Here is an 18,643-nt window from a genome sequence, read left to right as displayed (position 1 = left end):
AGAAAGCAAATCACCTCAGCCGCAAGACACCGACAGTGAGAAGCCCAGACGACAGACACTCTTGTATCGTCTGGCGAAAGGCCAAATAAGCCAATCATAGCAGCCTGAGCCGTGGTCGGAGACAACTCCGCGATCTGCTATTTAACCCATGGCCTGTCGTGGTGTGTAATGGCGGGGGGGGGCCACGGTATCCTGTCCTGTACCTGTGCCGTACGGAGCACTAACTCTCACTTGGAATCCCGATATCAGAAACCCCTCTGCTGCTCTCAATCTGTGTAATGCTGATCCTTCCGCATCTTTCTCCATCTTTGCAGGTCTTTTGAGCGGCCTTCTCCCACGTGCCCAGTCATTGGGGAAAGCGAGCAAAGCGCAACGTCCTTCTCCCAACCCCACGCTTATTCCCCCCAGGCGCACCAACCGCATGGTCTGATACCTTGATGGGCAAATCAGCACGTCCCAATAGCTTGGTGACCGGGAGGGGGGGGGGAGGGGGGAGGGGACGGAGCGCCACCACACCATCATCCTGTTGTCGACTGCATGTCTTGCCTGGCCATCGGTTTTAATCCACAAACTGTTGTCTGCTGGTTCAGCCCGCTGACCAATCGTCATGGAGGCTGTCGGTCCCAGCCGGCGACTACCAAGAGGTCGGAACTTTCCAACACCAGGATGGCGGGCCCAAGAACCGAATCGGGTCCATCATGTTTTCTTTTCCTGTTCCCACTGGGCTCGGACAGGCGGGCAGGCTGACTGTGTGATATGCACGGCTTGAAAGAAAAAAAAGACTCAAAAGCTTCGCTCCATGTGTATGTGGGTGGACTAGCTCGCTCACATATGATATGATGCATCATGACATTTTCTGACAAACAAAGTGGCATTTCGACCTTCTCGGTTCCAGGCAAAGAGAGACCCAGACCGGACTGTCAGGAAACCGCATTAGAGACAGAAACTACCTGCTGCAAAGACATGCCGTGGCTGATGGCGTCGCTCCTCTTGTTTCTTTTGCCCCTGCACGGAATTGCAGACGATAAACTGGCTAGCCAATCCTCTGGGAGATGTCAGTCGAATGGAAGGCGTGATCCTTCCAGAAGCAACAACGCCCGGCAGTAGCGGAACAATTTATTGGTAACAGACAGAGACGAGTACCCGAATGCGAATGGCGTCCTTTCGGTAGCCAACGGGAAGCGCAACCAGTCTGGTGGGTTCTCTCTTCCCACGCCGGTCCGTCGGCTTAGCTCTCGAGTCTGGCGCACCCACGAGGTGGCGAAAGAAGAACGACAGGTTCTCAAACAGCTGCGTTGTTTTTTTCCGTTGCTTCTTCTCATGGCTGCCATCAATCCGGACTGGAGAATTGGGTTTCCAACTGAAACAGATTCCAAACCTGTCCTTCGAGCCGAGCAACTTTCTGGGTCGAGAATCCGGGTTTCTTTTCTTCCAATGAACTGTCGTCAGTCCAGTCTGTCAGGACCATCGTCAGGGCGTTTTTTGCGTCTTCTCGCCACTTTCCTTCGTTTTTTTGGGCCTCCTTCACCGTGTGAGACATCAGTATCCAGGGCCCCACCGCCATTTGCCTTTCCCTCTTCGGTTCCCCCTGTTGATGATGGCACCAGGGTGGCGGCCGTGGTTGCTGGCGTTGCTCCAGCTGCTTGAGAAGGGGCTTGGGGAGGCTGATATCCCTCTGCCTCGGTAAACACCAAGTCGCCCCGCTTCCCTAGCACTTCACGGCTGGCTTCTTCAAGGAGGACGCCAAAAGCCAGGAGGGCCGTCTCATCTAGGCTCCGGAGGTCTGTGTTTGCTTTCTTTTGGAAAAACTCCGAGTGTGGTTGTGTCTGGCTTGGAAGAGAAGGTGATCCATCCTTGGGGAGCTGGGAGTGGAGGTGGGAAGAATCCAAGGCAGTGTAGTCGTAGAATTTACTTGCGTAACAGTGAACAGATCTCAGCAGGGCACTGTCGGGTAGTTGCTGTGACGGCAGCAAATCCTCGTGGGCCCAGTAGATATCATGCTCGGCATATCGAGTCGGGGCGTTGTGCCGCCGAAATAGAACCTCTTCTGGGGCAAGCCTGTAGGTGCGGGAGGTGAGGTTTCCTGAGCCAGGTCGATTGCTGCGACGGCTGCTGCCGCCATGTGGCTGGACGCGTTCATTTAGAGATACCTGACCTAGTAGCCGAGTTAGGATGCTTGAGCGAGTACGAAACGAGGAGTGGAGTGTAGATACCGGCGACCGCGTCATAAAGGGTATACTCGCGGCCTCGATAGGACGACGCTCGGGAAAATTGCGAAGGAGATGGTGAGCTCGAATGTGCCTGCTCAGAGGCGGAAAATTGTTCATCTGATGAGTCGATCTGACTCGACATTTTCAATTAGTAAATATGGCGCTATCCTCATTGCAGCTGGCGGTGGAAGTAGTGTGTGTCGATGAGGGTGAGAATCTTGGATTGTTGTCGGCTTGAACGATAATTATTGAGTGTTGTCAAAGTTTCCAAGTCCGTGGTTGAGCAACCTGCCCCACTTTTCCTGACTTCACACATCATTCCAAGAGACCTATTTTTTTTTTGGCTCAAAGACGACCAGAGCTTCACTTAGAAAACCGAAAACGGGGGACGGTAGCTTGATCTTTGCAACAGTCCAAATTTTTCAGACACTTGTCGCTAGATTTCTGTTGGTCGGATATGTAGCTCGGGAGGGAGAGTTGAGGAAGTTGAAGACTTGTCCAATGAGCTGACCATATCATGTTCACTTCTATGTAGGCAGTTTTGATCATTTGCAGCGACTTTGTTTGCATTGAACCTACACCAAAGGGGTATCTAGCTACCTGATATTGCATACCACATCATCCACTTTCTAACCAGAGCAAGCGAGTGATAGCAGTAATGAAAGAACAAGAGCAAACTTGGTATTATTACAACAAAGAAAAAAGCTCAAAACCATCCGTCATAACTCATAATGCATGTTCCATCTTGGTCGAAAAGCAACCCCCTATTTAGACTCCGCTAAAGGCCTCCTGGTGGGACTTCACGCTGTTTCTCCTCTCGCGGTGATGGTGGTGGTCATCATGCTCAACCACCGGGTCACCCAGATGCTTGCGAAGGACAGAGGGAGGGACCTGAGAAGCGTCCGTAGGGTCTCTTGCGATGGAAGTGGCTGTCCCAGATCTGAGAGAAGACGAGGTTAGTACCGCTGTCTGCAAGTTGTTGCTGTCTCGTATTTTACTTACTTACTGGTAAGTCCTGTTTTGACCAATGGTCTTGGAACCGTCAAGATCCGAGTCGACTCGGGGGTCGAGCTTGTTCGCCATATCGCTAGAGTGAGGGCCGGCAGTGTTGCTGGTAGGGCCAGGTCCGCTGTGGATGGCACCACGGCCATCACGGTCAGAGTCAATTCTGGGATCAGCAGCGTTGGCAATGCGAGAGTTATGAGGGCCGTGAGTGCCGGCGGGGGCACCATGGGTGCCGGTCATGCCAGTCGTGCCGGTGCCGGCGGTGGCGCGGTGAGTGTTGCCAGAGCCGATGCCAGTGTTGCCTCCGAAGCCAGCGGTGGTGTGGGTGCCGGTACCAGAAGAGCCAAGAGTGTTGGAACCGTCACGGTCAGAATCGACGCGGGGATCGAGAGTGTTGGCAACGCGGGAGCTGTGGGGGCCATGGAGACCCTCGTTGGTGCCAGCGGTGCGGCCAGAGTTGCCGAAGCCAGTACCAGTGTTGCCGAAGCCAGTACCAGTGTTGCCGAAGCCAGTACCAGTGTTGCCAGCAGTGCGAGAGCCGTCACGGTCCGAGTTTACACGGGGGTCGAGAGTGTTGGCAACGCGGGAGTTGTGGGGGCCGTGGAGACCTTCGTTGGTACCGGTGGTGCCGGTGGTGCGGCCAGCAGTGTGGGAGCCGTCACGATCAGAGTCGACGCGGGGGTCGGCAGCGTTGGCGACACGAGAGTTGTGGGGTCCGCTGGTGCCTTCAGGAGCGCCATGGTGGGACTTGTCGGAGTGGACAGCCTCCTTGATCTTGTTGACGATGGAAGACATGTTGGGTACTGTATCGAGTGTTGAGTTCAAGTGTAGTTGTGTGTTGATATAGTGAGGTGAGTGGTGAAGCTTTGTTTGAGTTGTGATTGCTTTGTGATAATGCGCTTTGTGTGTTGATGATGAGGAAAGAAATTTCTGGTTCAACAGGAAGGGGAACAGTCCTTATATCCCTTTGACACCAGATACGGAACAAGAAAGGCGTCAATGGGCACATGGGAAACATCATCGAGATGTGGATCACCCAGAACCAAGATTCGCTCTGGTTGTGTCATAGCAAGCATGGCCATTCGCCTGGGCCAGATGTTAGCTCATTCCATCAAGGCTTCTCGAAAAGGGATGGAAGAAGCCGAAGCGAAGTTGGTCAAATGGCATCATTCTCGGCCGGTTGCATGTCCTGAGACGCGTACCTTCTTGTTCGTCTCGAGCTGGAATAAGCTGTCAGAGCCGCCGAGTCCAATAGAACGTCAGAGATGGCGGCCCAGCAAACGGGCATTACCTCATATACGTCATAGTTGCATATCCAGATGCGATCAAACAATGAAGCTCCGCTCTCCAGGGCTCCCATCACCAAGATGGGGAATTCGGGCCGCGTGGGCAAAGGAGATGCAATTCGCCTGGGATGCTGTGACGTCGTTTGTGGTTGAAGTTGTGTGGCTGGTGCCGTTGGAGCTGCCGAGCATTTCCCCATTGCTTGGCCTGGACCCATTGATTCTCTGTGGATCCACGCCACATTTCGATCTTGTGAGCAAACAGCTTTTGAAGGTACATTCTTCTACAACGCGCGGCCGCTGCTTCTTCGCGGTACCACTGCGGTATTCTTGCTTTAACCTTGGCATCACTGCCATTAAAGCAGGATCCGCGTCATGTAAGGGGCACGAGGAGGCGTCACAGTTCCAGGTGTGGCGCAAAGCCCCGTCAATTCAAGCTTCCCCGCATTGTTCTCTTTTTAGCAGGTGGACATCCACTTACACCGTCTGGTGCCGGGCTTGCCGCTCCGCATAACGCAAGACGTCATTGATTGCCAGGTAAAGGAGCCACGCTGACCGAGCCACAGCCCTCTGTGCTCGCGTGCTGTATAATGTTGTTTGATTGACCCAAATGCCGAAAGGGTCATCCCGTTTGTGACAGATACCCCACCCCCACTCAGCCACTTCATGCCCTGCTGATCCTGGGTGCCTTTGTTGTGATGATCATTGTTGAGAAGATGTTCAATGAACGGCAGATAGAGTCAACTCTAATGAGCTTGGTATGCACAGATCACTCCTGATCACACAAAATTTTGCTTTTATTTAAATACATGAGAAGAGAATAATATGGAATATATCAAGAAGTTCCGATTTGTCCTTCGCCTCGCTGCCCCGTCGCTCTTCATACCGTCATGTCGTTACACCACATTGTAAGGAGGATTATCGTTTGGTACCACAAGATAAAGGAAAATGAATAGGGTACTTGGATTAGGAGAAAATTGCTGCTCTGAATGGGGTATCGTGATTTGTCATGGTCATCTGGGGTACCGGTAATGGTAGGCTTAAACGCGAGAGCGATACCAACGGCGACGACGGTAGGTGGGTGCAGTGGTGGTGTGACGAACACGAGTGTTGCGGCGAACCCACCAGAAACTACGGCCCCTCGTGTTAGTCGATTGCCTTTAACAAAATGTATGGGAAACAATGAGTGGTAAACATACCCGACGATGGCACTGGCTAGCCAGCAGATGGCACTCAAGAAGGAAAAGGCGACTACGGCCTTGAACTGGGCACAGGATGCAGTGTCCCGGAAGGAGAGGTTGGTCCAGTCGAAAACCCGTCTGAGGAAAAGTTAGCTTTAATCCATTTTGGCCCCGGAGAGGTCGAAACAAGTCTAAGCAATGATACATACCCGCAAGAACCATCGAGCCAATCCACCAATAGACCAAAGGCTACAAACCACAGGATGCTGAAGAACAGATCGGCGGGCCAATGGATAAACGAGGAGCTGAAGGGAAACAGCCAAATAATGGCAAACAAAATGGACAATCCCGCAACAACTTCAGTGTAGATGTGTCGTCCCAAATCCCACGAGGAAGCGCCGCGAACTGAGTGTAGATAGTCGCCGTTCAAGCCTGCGACAACGGCCGCAAACGCCAGCTCTGCCAGCCGCAGAATGATGGAGGCGATCTCGGGTAGCGCCATGTTGAGTTGGGCTAGGCTAGTAGCGCGAGTGGGCGTAACGGTTGCTGCTGGGGATATCTATCAACGGATGGGCAGGGTAAGCCGTCGTTGCTGTTGAATATTACAGGACTAGAGAATGGAGGCAGACCGATGAGGAACCTACGGCTCACCGTTGGGCTATATACTGCTACACGTTATGTCGTGGCACCGGACAGTACTTGGCTCTTTTGGTAGTCTTTTTGTTCTTCGTCATTCCCGCCCCCCCTTCTGACCATGTTTTTTGACGCGATTAAGGCCTAGCTGTTGACGATGACTTCAAACCAGAAGCGCCCAGCTCCTTGAACCACGTCACTTGTTTGGGTAGGCCGGACCACCACCACCGTTGAAACGAACAGGACCCTGTTTTCACTTCAAAGCGTGCAGCTTGGCCAGTCCAGCCACTGAGAACAGGCCTGTTCGATATTGGTTTCTTGATTGAGCCACTCGGCTTCAGCTGACTGCTGCCAAGAACCACGAATGGCGTCCAGCCATATGCGCCCAGTGAACCCCCAGTTATGATGTCATGGCCCAAGACAGGCTTTACATCCCGGATCAGATGTCGAGTAAAACGCACGTGCAAGAACATGGTGTACAAGCGCATTTTACTGAGAGTGTTATTAATATTTTGCATCAAGTTGACTACTCATTGAAGGTGTGTCCTCAACCCTTATCGTGACACAAGTGAAGAGGATCCAAGACGCAAGCAGACCATGAGTAATAAACCCCTTCATCCCAAAAGTCTGGCGTGGACATCGAAAACATCATTGCGCCACCCGTCTCTCTCATTTTCTCGGATCCTTTGCGGTGCCTGTTGTGCCTCTTCCTTCCACAATTTGACGATGCTACCAGGCGCGTAAACTCCTTCGAAAACACCTTGGCCTGGCTCGCCGACACCGACACGAGCGTAGAGATCTGGGTCGTCAGGGGGTGTAAGTCTTGCCAAAACAGCCTTGAAAAAAGTCCGCAAGTCATCAGGATCAGCTATACGTGTCGCACGGAGTCTTTCCCGTGCGAACAAGAGTTCCCGGTTGGCAAAGTGCAGTGAATCCTTGATGGCCGAGGCGATCTGCATCTCGATGGTTTTGCGAATAAGGGGTTTGAGGAGTGGCTTCATGAGCCATGCCAGAAAACTGAACCTACTTCTCCGCAGGGTCCAGTTGAGTTTGTGGATGCGCACCCTTACCCCCCTTAGAGAGAGTATCTTCTCAAGTCTGTCTCTCCCAACCTCCACGTCGAGTTGGATGTCCAGACCTCGCTCGTTAAGCTCAAACGAAGCAATTCCCTCATCCACCAGGCGTAAGAGCCCTGTGTGCGCCCGGAGCCAGAACCCTACCTCTTCGGCCTTGATGGACAATCCATCAATCCTGATGCGCATCAGGCTCTTTATCGCCGAAGTTGTCCGAAAGCGCGCCTTGCGGATCTCCAAGTCATTGAAGGTCTCAACTCGGAGCTTATATGGGAAAAATGAAGAATGATTGACCGTGACGCCGGGTTCCAGGATGAGATTCTCAAGCAACAAGTCGAGTTGCGGTGTTGAGATTTCAAGCCTGAGTATCGGGATGTAACTGATTGACTGGATGAGCAGTGGCAAAAAAACATTGATCGAATCCGTCAGCAAATCTGTATTGGCATATTGGTGCTTGGGGGAAAGAATCTTGCCGATGGTGGTTGCGGTTTTGATGAGATTGGCAACATCCTTGTCTTTGATGACCGACTGAAAGGTTGACTGCACCTGAGCAAGAAGTCCGTCGATGTCGTCCCGTAAAGATGACCCCGAGGCAAGTTGTCTCGACCTGACCCGTAATGCCTGGAACCTCTCCTCGGCGTGCTCGAAGAAGGCTGCGTCTGTAAACATTTCCTGGAGTGCGTTTCCTAGTTGCTGAATCAGGTCTTCAAATTCCGGGTCATTTTGACCATGATCCATAACGTCCCTGAAGCGCCGCTCCAGCTCTTCCCACTCCTCGGCATCCCCGAATGATCGGATGAACAGCCAGAAGTTTTTCAGCGCTCGGTCCGTCTCCGGATTCCGGTCAACGTCTTGGTCAGCCGCCTCGAGAGTGTCGCGAGCAATGCGTGAGTAAACCATGGCATAGCGCTTGAGCAGTAGTGAGAGGGTCGAAACAGAGTCGGAATAGTCGCGTCGTTTTCTAAGCTTTAACACGGCCTGTTTCAGCCGGAAAAGCATGGTGTCTTTTTCATTACCTTGGAGCTTGCTGATGATACTGTTTTCGGCTCCCTCAACCACGGTAGACGTGCTCCCGGTGAGCACCTGGGTAATCTCTGAGGCCTGGTTCGAGAGGTCTTCTTTGCTTGGCGGTGTCTGCGCATCCTTCCCCGGTGCCTTCAAGGATTCCTGCTCCTGAGGAGACAGTTCAAGACTTTTACCCGCTTCTTTCGAAGCCTCGGAAAGGGCAAGGGCGGTGTCTTTGAACACCTCGCGGGCAACCAAGTTGAGATCTGTGAGGAACAGGCGAAAGTCCGAGTTTGTGAGAAGCAGGGAACCCACGGTTTGAAGGCTCTTGTAAGCTAGAATGCAAGAATAAATGTGTCAGTTGGCCGAGCAAGCACTGGTGTGGAAATCGACCAGATTCTCCAACAAACCTGCTGCTGTGTCAGCCTTGGCCTTTGCCTTGGCTGCCCGTTCAGCGACGTGCTCCATGTCCACCGAGACCCTCGCCCTGGTCAAGTACCAGATAAAATCTTGAATCTGATCATTGCTGTTCTTGTGTTGGAGGAGCTCAATGAGTTGGTGGACAAACTGTTTGCTGTAATGCACCAGCGCTTGGCCCGAGTCGCTCAGCTCCGTTGTGTCGAGCTCTGGGTTGAGGATGTCGGCAGCGAGAAGGGTTCTGAGATTCACAATGGTCTGCTCGTTTGAGGGCATGAAACCTTTGGACAGAGCTCGAAGCATCTGGTACGTGTGCAGCTTCTGGTGCAGCTGTCTCTGCAGCGAGGTGGTGTCATCGTATTGGGGCAGCAGCGGCTCATGCTCGTCTGACCGGCGCCGGCCAGATCCAAAGCAAGACGAAAGCATGACGGCTGACTGGGCAGAGTTGAATCAAGCAGTCGGGGATGCCCGGGAGATGCAGAAGTGAAGGTTGTGTTGAACATGTTCACGATGGATCTGGTCCTCTATTAGGAGTGACACAGATAGCGGGCAACGAAACGATGACGTCGTAGACAGCTAGTTGCCCTTGTTGTGCTAGCAACTGCCTACCTACCACCCAACAAGCCCATGGTAGGTACGACCAATAAGAGACACCGGAATCCCGTCTTTCAACAAGGGCCTTTTCAGATGGCTCGGGTTTAATGACCGAGGTGCGAGACTCTTTTTGACATTAGGAAAGGCCTCATTCCCTTCCCACCTCATCCCTCGTCTTCAAGACATGCTTTGGCACAGCCACACCTCGCAGCCATGTGTTTGTTCGCCCTCGCACCGAAGCTCGCGTGGCATCGAATCAGAGCAGGTGATGACAGCCTTGTGCATTCGGAGCAGCGGGTTCCCTGTGGCCGGATTGCGCGGGCCCAACAAGAGCCGTCCTAAAGCGCCCTGATTGTCAGGAGGTGATAGGTAGATGCCTCGTCATCGGGCACCCAAAGCCCCCAACGCACGGGCCTCATTCAGGAATTGTGTGCACCATGTACTTGGTAGAAGGCTTCCTTTCTCGGGACTCGGCGCTCAGGCACTGCCACAACCGCCCGTGATTGTTGCTCTCGGATTATCTGCAAGCGCTGAGATCGGAGTGATCGCATACAGATTCAGGTCATCTTTTTCTACACGATATCCTCCTGCTCCCCAGCAGCCCAAAAGAAAACGTTCAGTCAACCTCAAGCCAGGTGTGGCGTATTTCCAGGCTGATCGCTTCCCCGTCCGGCCCAAGCTCCTGCGTCACCCACCCCCTCTCCCAGTCGTTGCGCCAAGCAAACCACTGTAGGCCTCTCGGCGGCAAAGCCATCATCTTCAGGACTCGTCGAGTCCTCGGGGCCTTGCAGGCTTCCCGATACTCACACATTCTCTAGTCTGCAGTTTCTGAGTGACTGCCTACATTCTGGAGATGGACTCCCACCTGAGGCGCAAGGACACCACCAAAGGTCCGCCCCTGCGCATCTTATCACTAGGTATGTTGACGGCCGGCCCTTTCTTAGCCTGCGTGCGCGCAGCGCAAAGGTTGCAAGCATAGCATACTAACGCCGTCTTTTGAGGCCTCTAGATGGTGGAGGTGTTCGCGGCTATTCCATGTTCCTGATCCTGCAGGAGCTGATGCACCGGACGTTCGTCGAAATCGAAGGTCGGGCCCCCAAACGATCCGAGATACCTAAGCCATGCGATCATTTTGACCTCATTGTTGGCACTGGCACCGGTGGCCTCATCGCCTTGATGCTTGGCAGGCTGCGTCTGGATATCGAGACATGCAAGGAACTGTATGTGCGCCTGACGCGCATGGTGTTTGAGACGGACAAGACCATCGCTGGGATTCCCTATAGGTCCACGCTGTTCAAGGCGACCAAGCTGGAGGAGGCAATCAAGGAGTGTGTCAGGGAGCATACGGTGTATGAACGAGAGGGCAACGACCTGTCTGAAACGAGCAGCACGTATCCCATGTCCACTGCCTCGCGATCGAGCGCTGCCTATCCGAGAAGGCATTCGAGCAACGCGAGTGTGATCAGCTTCAGCGCCAAGAGCCCAACATCGCAGGCAGCAAGGCCCACCATCTCCTCACGCTGGGGCAATCCCAACGCCCGCTTGTATGACGAGAGGGAGAACAGGACCAAGACGTAAGTAATTTCTGTATTCCCTCGTTTCCACCAGGACACGGCTGACTGACCCCTGATATCATCTTTGCAGTGCCATTACAGCTGTATATCGAGGTACCCAACGAGGCGGCGCTCCGGCGCTTTTGCGATCCTACGATTCCAGAAAGGAGCCCGCTCCCGAGTTTGACTGCAAGATTTGGCAAGCTGGGAGAGCAACCTGCGCCATCGGTTTGGCTTTCAAGCCGATTCAGATCGGTCACTCGGTTTTCCACGACGATGGCGCTGGTACCTTCAACCCTTCCATCACTGCTCTGGACGAGGCAGTGGTGAATGAGTGGCCCGGCCGTGAGGTCGGCGTATTTGTCAGCGTCGGAACGGGAAAGCGGCCAAAGAGCAGTGATACAAACTCGACCTTGTGGTACGAGGGCTTCATGGGGGAGTTTGCCGAGGCCAGGAGGAGGTTGATAGCCAAGATTGAGGGCTGTGAGAAGATTCATGAGCTCATGAAAAAGGAACACCTGCCCAAGCGGGGTGTCAACATTGAGCATTATTACCGGCTCAATGTGGAGGTGGGCGTGGGAGAGTTTGGCATGAATGAGTGGAACCGGCTGGCCGAAATCAGTACCAATACCCGGCGCTATTTGGCGAGGGAGGAGGAGCAGAAGATGGTACAGGGAGCGTCATCGAAGCTGGCCAAGATTCACTTCGCCAAGTTGCGGTGGGAGCGTCTCGGATCCATGAGTGCCGCAGAGCAAGAAAAGAAGTTGCCGGAAATCTCGATGCCTCTGGCTGTTGAGTTGCCAGGCGATATTCCTGTCTTCCCTCCTCGCACACCACCCAGTCGACAGTCGTACGAGTCTGGAAGCGACATGCTTCCAAGGCCCGGTGTCAGCACGCCGTCCCCCAGAAGTTCAGGCGAGCGGTTCCCGCCTTCGCCGCTGGGCATCACGCAGCCGTACTCGAGCGCCCCTACTCTAGCCCCTCCGCCGCCTCCCCAAGGTGGTCGCCCGGCTAAGCCTCAGAACAATGACGACGCAGACCGGCTGACGGTGAATGCTCCGACGCCCTCGCAGTACCGAACGGCGTCAGGCTCAGACAAGATTGCTATTGTGAGCGCGGATGACTACCCTCGACGGTACCAAGAGCTTCCATCACAGCAGCAGCCATTACCAGAACGTGATGGACCTCCCCCCTTACCTCCCAAAACACCGCTTCCCGAGAGGCAACATTCAACCTCTGGGCGAGGAGCTGCTCCTGCGCTGCCTTATCCCCTGGATGAAGATGCACCGCCGGCTGTGAACCTGGCCAGGAAACCAAACTATGTGGCCAGATAACGGTCCCAACATAGAGAGGACGGGGAGTTGAGGGAAGACGTGAGGGGTGGTCATTGCAAGACCAACGGCTTTCGCAGCCATGAATGATGATAATGATGATGATGAATGATATCCGATATGTCATAGAATGCTAATTCTTCTGGGTATTTTGGGGGACAATGAGAGACATTGGGAGATATTGGGAGATATTGGGAGATACTGTCACAGCAAGACGCTGGGTAACAGGCTGGCGTTCAGAACTGACTGCGCAGGGAGGAGCATTTTCTGTTGTTGTGATACCAATTCTAGCACTGCTTTTCAATGGCCAAACGGAATTTCAAATGGCTTGCACATGGATACCGGGTCATCTTCCCTATGTACTCTCTCAAGTGTCAGTGGTGCCTGTCAAGGGGAGCCGCCCTGGTAGGCCATGGCTCCGCGGGGAAGCCTTTTACGACAGAACTTGGCCAGAGACCAGAGAGACCAGTCTAGACCCGAACCCCTGCCCAAGAATGCCCAGGACCGATAGGCTAACCAGTAGGCTGGCAGCACTTTGACCCCCTGTACATAGGATGGTTGGCCCTAAGTCAGCCAAGCTCACCAGGCTTAGGGACATCAAGCTCAGGCTACGTCACAATTCTCCAACTCTATTTCGACAGGCATAAACCCATGAACCCATGGACTACATCAGATAACCATCACGACGATCGAGACCGACCTCGGTCTGCTCTAGTCAGGTGCGGAGGCCGCCGTCCGGACCAAAGGATTGACACCATCCGACGTGCTGGCGGGCACTGCCTGGCCAGATCTTGAGCTATCACCAGTGAATCGTTTGGATGTGAGAGCAATAGTCCGCTCTCGCAAGCCCATCTTACCTACCTAGATGGGCTGGCAGCACTCTCAAACGCTGACCCCGCGTTTCCTAAATACCCAAGCCTTCAGCCGGTCGGCACTACCAGGTCAGCCCTGGGGGCTCTGGCAAGCTGGAATCGAACTCGACTCCATCTTTGACCACTCCATTGGCTACTACCCGCTGCTTTGTGGCTGCACGTATCCTGTGTGCGGGACGTGCGGGGTTGGGTTAGATTATTGGGTGCTGGTGAGCAACTCAGATGATGATGGGTCAAGGAACGACGGTTGAGCTACAATATTCTGCTCTGCATCAGACCACGCCGCATCGAGGTGCTGTGTCTGACTCTGCTGGACTACTGGCCTTGAACTATTGCTTCTGGTTTCTATTCGCCCACTCTCCACAAGCCGGAAAGTGAGAGTCGAGGTCTTACTATCTTGCGTCATTGGGCACCTTTCAAGTCCTGCAGCCCTGCCTAGCCCTGTGACTGCCAGCTCCTGGCTGGCATCTCGTTGCATGACGGCTACTGGACGGAGGCATTTCCGGAGATGTGACTGCCAGAGCGAGAAAGCTGGCTCCTTGTTTCAGAGCCGACGCCACGCCGTCGCCCTTGCACCAGAGGGTGAACGGCATCCTCCGCTCACAGGGCCTGTAATTCAGGGACCAGCCATCCACCAGGTCGGTCTGTCAGGGGACCCAGATCGGATCAATGTCACCTTCGCCAGGGAGCATAGGCAACGAGAGGCTTTGGGACAGACAGGTGCTTGGTGTCACAACATTCGCCGCAAAGCACGCTCGATTTGGTCATATGGTGATGATCAGGACAACTTCACACCCTCATGAACAGGTCTGACTCCAGAATCCCATCTCTCCTCTGTCTGGCTGGACACCACAGAGGCCACAATTGCCTGGCTTCGCTCCATTAGTGCCAGAAGAGTACCCAGAACCTGCCGCCCTCAAATATACGAGGAGCCTAGCCTGTTTGTATTGCACTATCCAGATTAAAGGATGGGAAGTTTGGTGGCATCTTGCTTCATCTTGAGATGTCCCCTTATCCCTGGCCGCTGGTGCGTCATTCACAGAGAGAGCCGCCTTTTGCTATCCGGACAAATCACTCACCGCCATGTACCAGAGTACCTACTTGGTTATTTACATATACACACATGGTCCCGAATACAAAAATATGCGTGTACGAAGGGTCCCAGCAGCCACTTGACCCCAGCCCAGCAGCACCGCCATCAATACACTTTCTATGTCCCCGGGAACAAGTGGATGGCTGTTGTTCATCCGGCACATATACGCCCACGAATGTAAGAAATGTTTTCCTTCAGCCCTACCTTCTGTTCTCTTCTGTTTCCATGTTCCAAAAATACTCCTCTTCTTTTCTCGTACACACAGAGAGGCCTCAGACGAAGCATAAAGAGTTGGTCGTTCCAAGTCTATCTGCTTCGCGCACGACCTTTCCATCACATCGTGGACCAGTCCATATAACCTTCCACGAGGCAAAGGTTTGCGGTCTGGCTACTCGTGCTCATCCTCTTATCAGGAGTGTTCGCTCACAGCTGCCATCCTCAATACTACCTCCCTCCCTCATGTCTCCCAGTCTGGAGCCGCGGGGCGACACACCTTTTTATCTCGTCCCCTATACCACCCAGTCACCCCTTGCCCACAACCGGCCCGGCTGGCATCTCAACACGCTAATCCCAACGAGTGCTCCCAGCGCCGAAGGCTTGCATAAACGAGCCCGACGACCCCGTCTCGGCCCTTTGCAAAGCTGGTCCCAAAGAAGAGGGAGCGTTATAAGTCAGCCCTACAACCAGCCATCATCCCTTGCCAATGCAGAGATTGACGGCCGTGTCGCCGTCAATAAGCTTCTCATCCAGCACAGCATACCCGTAATGTCCGACCCTACGCAAAACAATGTACCACCACGTCCCTCGCGTGCGGAGAGAACAACGACGTCGTGTGGAGAGTGCAGGAGGAGGAAGCAAAGAGTGAGGCACCGTCTTTTCCTTCCATGCCATGTCTTAACCGCTCATTCGAAAAGAACACCGCAAGCAAGCCTGCCAAGGCCAAGCACTCTTTCTGTGTGCCAGTGCCAGTGCCGTTGCCGCTGCCGCTGCCGCTGCCAGACTGTTCTTCCTTTCACTCTTATCTAGGTCACAAACGCTACTGCTAACACTGTGTCTCTGTGGCTGTTTCTCCTAGTGCAACCAGGGCCAGCCATGCAACAACTGCGCGAGAAGATACCCCCAACCGCTCTGCGAGTACAGGCCCAACAGCAGGTGCGCAATTGTATCACATGGACGGGAATGGTCAGTGCCATGATAGTTGCTTACAAGCCAAGTTGTAGACGATCGAGCGCCGTAGCGGCGGCGGCAGCAGCAGCGGGAGCAACACACCCGCCTGCCTTCTCCATCTCCATTCTACCACCACCTCTGAGCCCTGGTCTTTATGGGGTCGAAAACATCAGGCCCTCTTCGATACCCCCAAGGCAGCCTTCTCCTCTCGCTTCGCCATGGCCCAGAACGCCAGGGCAAGAGGTAACGGGTCCTCTTGCTGGCTGGCCCGGATTCGACACACTGGGACACTCTCCCACGGCACCGTCAACTCCCCAGTACGCCTGGAGCACTGATCGCAGCTTTCTCTACTCCCACTTATCAGCCTGCGAAGAAGGCTGTACGCAACACGCCGCGGCTGTCCATGGTGTCGTCAAAACCCTTCGTGCCTACTACCCAGGAGGGCAGGGGCTTCATCCGTGGGGAGGGGGGGGATGGGACTCGGAAAGCAGCGGGTGGGCAAACAACTCACCCCTACCTCCGAGCATGTCTGGCGACAGCAACATACCATGGGGCATAGCCAGGCACCCGCCTATTCTAGAGGATGCTGATCTGTTTGCGGTCTGTAGGTTTAAGCGGCTTCTACTCACAAATGTACTCCTGGTGCCATTTTCAGTCCGGTGTGCTGATTGTTTATGGCTCTTCTTCCAGATATAAACCTCATTTCCCAGTTCAAGGCATCGTTAGATGGGAACCCAGATGCGTCGAACCCCTACATCAAGTATTATGTTCCATACTGTATTCAGTCGCGGCTCCTACAGCGTGTCGGTGTCTACACAGCTGCCTGTTTCCTCGCCGATTCTGGACATGTTGATCTCACGGCGGCCATGGCGCAGAAAAGCCAAGTATTTGAGCTCGTCAACATGCATCTCAGCTCGCAACTGTCTACCAGCGACGAGGGGATCACGGGTGTCGTTCAGCTTGTTCTCAACGAGTGGTAAGTCCGGCTGATGACTCCGACGGTTGTCATTTTGCTAACCGTACTGATATCACCGCAGGCACTGGGGAAACGAAGGCGACTTGCGTGCCCACTTGAGCGGCTTGCGAGAGATGATCAGGGTCCGAGGCGGATTTCGTACCCTGGGTTTACACGGGCTGATCAGCAAGCTTGCCATCACGTAAGTATTTTGGCATCCGGGAGCTTTTCTGTGCTCAGAAGACTCTGGGCTAACAAAAGAGCCATGATAGAGCCGATGTGGCCATTGCCTTATCCTCTGAAACGGCCCCTTTCCTGCGTGGCGGTGCCGAGTTTGAGTTCCGTGACAACAGTCATGTGCCGCTGCGTCTGCCGCTCAACACACCTTTTATCCCCAAACTCGCAACTTTTGCATCCTGTGGCGAAGCCCTTCGCACCCACGGCGCCGTGGCCTCTATCCTCGACGACATGCGGTTCCTCCTTGCCGCCGTCCTTGCGCTGCCCGCAGAGCCGACAGCGAAAGAGCTCCAAAAAGTGCATACGACATCAGGATGGATCCACGAAAGAATGGTGAACCTCTCCGTGGAGGGCCCGGCGCTACGTCGCCTGTCCACTGCCGCAGCCGCGGCGTCTCCTGCCCCGTCATCAGCCGCCAGCACCACTTCAGCAACGTTTAGCCCATTAGACACCATGCCTAGTCCAGAACTGGGAGACGACTACCACAGCAGCACCAGGGGTCGGCCTCTTGGTCTGAAGCAGCAGCAACACTCTCCACTTCCTGTTCGTCCCATGCAACTGCCAGGCGACGAACACTCCAGCGTGCTGCGCCTCGACGGCTCACCATCGCCAGCCCGAGCTGCAGCCTCGTCCACACACTCCACGGCGATGATGCCGTCGGATCCTCCAGATTACATCTACCAGTCGGTCCGGCTCGCCGCCATCCTCTACAGCCGGGCCATCATGCTCCGCCGTCCCTTCAAGCAGATTGTAACACCGGCGGAGCACCTACAACTTTGGAGGACCACATGGAAGGTGCCGCTGTCCACGTGGCGGTCCCTCCTCGGGGTGTTCAACTGGATTCTGCTGCCTCTTGTATCGTCGTCGAGCACCCAGGAACAGGACTCGAACAACCACGGGCACTTTGTCAAGGGCATGCTGAACGTAAGCTTGCTGCAAATCGGGATGGAGAACTGGGAGCTGTGCGGCGGGGTTATGGACGCGTCCGTGGGCCTGCAGAGGTGGTTGTCAGGGAGCGGAGTTGAAGCTGGGGACGGTGGCAACGAGGGTCAAAAAGATGATGGGGCGGAGATGGAGAAACGGGGGGGGGAGAAATCGGATAGGGGGCAGGGACCGAAGGACAAGGGCAAGCAGGTTGCCGGGTGAAGTGCGCGCCTGGAATATGATAAAAAGGCGGGCCCAAAAAGAAAATTTTAGAGGAACGCTCGGTGGGATAGCCGTTCTTATTTTTCCTGTTCACTTTTGTTTCTGGACATCGATACCCCCTTTTAGTTCATGTACACGGATACCATCTTTTTTTCGCTTTGATCAATGTGGCCATGAATAGGTAGGTGTCGTGCTGAGAGCAAATAATGGGTGCCTCAACTCGTGACTCGGTCCGTCTTGGGCGAATGCACAGTGACCCATTGTAAGTAGGAGACTTGTTTACTTTCTGGTGTCTTCTGGGGCCAGCCCTATTAAGGGGCCAAGGGGGCCAGAAAAGGGGTGGGGGCTTGGCAGACGTCAGCTTTGGTGTGTTGGTTCGAGGTAATGTCCGGTACTGGGTTGGGGGAGGGGGATGCGGAGGGGGAGGGGTTCGTAACAAGTTACGGTCAGCCTTAATGTCACAATCACGAGAAATAAAAGCATGCCCTCGAAACTGAATCATGGGACAGTATACTCTTTGTATTGTTCCGACTAGAGTTTTACTTGTTGTGTCTGATTGCAAGCTGTTGGCGGACGATATCATCATCTCCCGACCAAGCAAATCGGCACCAAACCTCGAGCTCTATTTTACGTAAAGGCCAGTGGTAACTCCAACCTTTCAACGAGATGCTGCAGTTGGCCAAACTCATCCGTCATACGTGCAGAAGCAAGATAGCAGCATCGCCATTGACGAGACATTGGGGCTCAATGCTGGACAGACCTCAACAGAGCTGATTGGGTAGACTCCGTTAGTAGAATCGTTACGTTATTTAATTGGGATTGGTCTGAGATAACAGACGGCGTGCTTGCGTTCTCGGCAACCTCGCAGCTTTACTTCCAGCGCTGTAT

General features: G+C 54.1%; 6 protein-coding genes across 6 annotated transcripts; 2 read left to right on the top strand and 4 right to left on the bottom strand.

The window, feature by feature from the left end:
- Window positions 1-1,445: 1,445 nt before the first annotated feature.
- PODANS_2_140 (uncharacterized protein) lies at window positions 1,446-2,327 on the bottom strand (the record flags this gene model as incomplete). The annotated part of the gene is made up of 1 exon (XM_001910723.1): window positions 1,446-2,327. The coding sequence occupies one exon, from the start codon at window positions 2,325-2,327 to the stop codon at window positions 1,446-1,448; it is 882 nt and encodes a 293-aa protein (XP_001910758.1).
- Window positions 2,328-2,978: 651 nt separating this feature from the next.
- PODANS_2_130 (uncharacterized protein) lies at window positions 2,979-4,010 on the bottom strand (the record flags this gene model as incomplete). Its single annotated transcript, XM_001910722.1, has 2 exons — window positions 2,979-3,150; window positions 3,217-4,010. The coding sequence occupies 2 exons, from the start codon at window positions 4,008-4,010 to the stop codon at window positions 2,979-2,981; spliced, it is 966 nt and encodes a 321-aa protein (XP_001910757.1).
- Window positions 4,011-5,538: 1,528 nt separating this feature from the next.
- Window positions 5,539-6,181, bottom strand: PODANS_2_120 (uncharacterized protein; the record flags this gene model as incomplete). The annotated part of the gene is made up of 3 exons (XM_001910721.1): window positions 5,539-5,629; window positions 5,698-5,817; window positions 5,889-6,181. 3 exons carry the CDS (start codon window positions 6,179-6,181, stop codon window positions 5,539-5,541), a joined length of 504 nt encoding a protein of 167 aa, XP_001910756.1.
- Window positions 6,182-6,926: 745 nt separating this feature from the next.
- Window positions 6,927-9,233, bottom strand: PODANS_2_110 (uncharacterized protein; the record flags this gene model as incomplete). Its single annotated transcript, XM_001910720.1, has 2 exons — window positions 6,927-8,725; window positions 8,801-9,233. The coding sequence occupies 2 exons, from the start codon at window positions 9,231-9,233 to the stop codon at window positions 6,927-6,929; spliced, it is 2,232 nt and encodes a 743-aa protein (XP_001910755.1).
- A 1,021-nt stretch (window positions 9,234-10,254) lies between these two features.
- Window positions 10,255-12,288, top strand: PODANS_2_100 (uncharacterized protein; the record flags this gene model as incomplete). The annotated part of the gene is made up of 3 exons (XM_001910719.1): window positions 10,255-10,318; window positions 10,411-10,975; window positions 11,046-12,288. The coding sequence occupies 3 exons, from the start codon at window positions 10,255-10,257 to the stop codon at window positions 12,286-12,288; spliced, it is 1,872 nt and encodes a 623-aa protein (XP_001910754.1).
- A 1,872-nt stretch (window positions 12,289-14,160) lies between these two features.
- Window positions 14,161-17,755, top strand: PODANS_2_90 (uncharacterized protein; the record flags this gene model as incomplete). The annotated part of the gene is made up of 6 exons (XM_001910718.1): window positions 14,161-15,111; window positions 15,326-15,402; window positions 15,471-16,021; window positions 16,108-16,393; window positions 16,455-16,574; window positions 16,645-17,755. The coding sequence occupies 6 exons, from the start codon at window positions 14,161-14,163 to the stop codon at window positions 17,753-17,755; spliced, it is 3,096 nt and encodes a 1,031-aa protein (XP_001910753.1).
- Between the last annotated feature and the right edge of the window lie 888 nt (window positions 17,756-18,643).

This window comes from Podospora anserina, chromosome 2 (assembly GCF_000226545.1).
Source record: "Podospora anserina S mat+ genomic DNA chromosome 2, supercontig 2".
Taxonomy (NCBI): Eukaryota; Fungi; Ascomycota; class Sordariomycetes; order Sordariales; family Podosporaceae; genus Podospora; species Podospora anserina.
Note: the sequence above shows the minus strand (reverse complement) of the source record. Positions and strands in the feature narration are given on the sequence as shown.